The following is a 2,203-nucleotide window of genomic DNA, read 5'->3' as shown; positions in this document are numbered from 1 at the left end:
TGGGATACCGTTTATGTTCGCAGGCATCTATGTTTAACTGACCATGTTAAAAAGTATGGAAAGATTTTTGGATTATACTACGGTCGAAAACCGATAATCCACGTAGCCGATCCTGATATTGCTTATGAAATTCTAGTTAAACAATCCGAAAATTTTATTAACAGAATCGATTTAGTACCAACTTCGAATAGGCCCGTAGGCTTAATTGATGCTCGCGACGTGACTTGGAAGCATGCTCGTGAAAGTCTAACTCCGCTTTTCTCTCCGAATAAGTTAAAAGCCATGTCTCACTTCGCTAATGAAGCTAGTAACAATTTGTTAGAGAAAGTTTTACACAAAATCGATAACGACGATGATACTGTAAACGTGAGGGAACTATTTTATAGTACCGCCATGGATATGTCATTATCATCGCTATTTGGTGTTAAACCTAACGAAGAAAAGAAAATCGAATTACAAACTCACATCAATAACTTCATGGGTGGGCTTAAAAAGCCAATTGCAGCGTTATTTATTGCATTACCAAAGGCTTCCAGACCACTTCGCGTTCTTTTTAACTATAAACAGGTCAAAGCCATCGTAAAATTAGCCACTATGTTAAGGAAAATTGTCACAACTCGTCGTAGAGAATTAGATCAAGGTTTATCTACTAGAACTGATATGCTAAAGTTAGTAATCGAAGCAGAACATAAAGAGAAAATAAGCGATTTCGATATTGTACAACATTGTCTTACTTTTTTAATCGGAGGATATGATACTACAGCTTCTAGCTTAACCTTCATAGCATTTGCTTTAGCTACTAATCCTGATGTACAAGATAAAGTCATTGAAGAGATTGATCAATATTGTCCTGATGAAGATAATTTAAACTATAACGATATTCAAAAGTTAGACTACTTAGAAATGACGATTAACGAAGCATTTCGTTACTTCTCAGCTGGATACATTAACTTACGTGAAGCTAAAAGCGATTGTGTTATTAACGGCGTACAATTTCCAAAAGGTGTCGGTATTGCAATTGCAGTAAAAGCTATCCATGAAGATCCTGATATATGGGAAAATCCTGATAAATTCGATCCTCAGCGATTTTCAGCCGATCAGAAATCTAAACGTCATCCATGTCACTTTTTACCATTTAGTGATGGCCCTCGTAAATGCATAGGCAATAGACTTGGAATGATGAATTTAAAACTAATTTTAGTACGATTACTACAACAAGTCAAGTTCGAAGTAGCTAATCAAACTGAAAATCCTTTACCGACAATTGTCATTTTTACAGCTATACCAGAAAATCCAGTAATATTAAAAGTCGTACGAAGAGTGTGATTACTCATATAATCATCACTTTTCATACCTGCTAAATATTTAGGCGCTTACAACATCTAAAATTTAAAGGAGCAATAGATACAATTAAATGCTATTTCTTATTTATTTAAGAAGAATTGTAACATTTAGTGAAATGTAATTTATTATGTATCACAATACCGTTAACATGTAATGTACTTTTTTAACAACGAAAAATTACTGGAAATAAAAAAATTTTCAGTTATTTTGTAATCATCCTTTTCTATCATGGATATGAATAATATGATTACTACGCAAGTAGCGTAAATAGTATTATAAGTAAACTGAGCTACCTCTTATTAACAAGATGTGACATTCGGTCATCTTTGCGATCTATCGTTTTTCGGAGTTCGATTTCTGTTTCATATAGAGAAGTCAACAGCGAAATACGATATATTCGTACTCATTTTCTGGGGTATCTAGGAACGCTTATGAATCTTAATAACATCCCTTTAATAATATTTATCTTCGTAGTGTTGGACTGAGAAGTAACAGCTACCTATTCGAAAGAAAGGGTAGGCATTGATTTTTGTATGGTATTATTTTCAATCCATCATCATGTAACTGTTCTCTAAAAAATTTTACTATATTTTATGAAGTAAGAGATGTCTATGATCTAATCTCGATCGCATTGTAATGAGCTAGATTATGACTGATTTAGATTTATCTGTAGTTAATTAAATTTATTAATTTTTGTACACCTGTTGCTAAGCACTAAAATATATTAATAAATGAACACGGTATTCTTTTTAATATCTAATGCGAGTCCATCATTTGATAAAACAAGACTTGTAGTACAGAATAATCTGAATGATTTCATAGCTAAAGTATTAACTATCATCTGTTGAGAAAAACTCAA

General features: G+C 32.6%; 1 protein-coding gene across 1 annotated transcript in view; it reads left to right on the top strand.

Moving 5' to 3' along the window:
* The window catches only part of TRIADDRAFT_55155 (uncharacterized protein), a gene marked incomplete at both ends in the record, with an annotated part of 1,459 nt that extends 133 nt beyond the window's left edge, over nucleotides 1-1,326 (top strand). The window contains one exon of the mRNA XM_002111739.1: nucleotides 107-1,326. Coding sequence (XP_002111775.1) covers nucleotides 107-1,326 — 1,220 coding nt within the window. The remainder of the gene's footprint in view (nucleotides 1-106) is intronic.
* Between the last annotated feature and the right edge of the window lie 877 nt (nucleotides 1,327-2,203).

The sequence above is a fragment of the Trichoplax adhaerens genome, genomic scaffold (genome assembly GCF_000150275.1).
Source record: "Trichoplax adhaerens TRIADscaffold_4 genomic scaffold, whole genome shotgun sequence".
Classification (NCBI taxonomy): Eukaryota; Metazoa; Placozoa; class Uniplacotomia; order Trichoplacea; family Trichoplacidae; genus Trichoplax; species Trichoplax adhaerens.
Note: the sequence above shows the minus strand (reverse complement) of the source record. Positions and strands in the feature narration are given on the sequence as shown.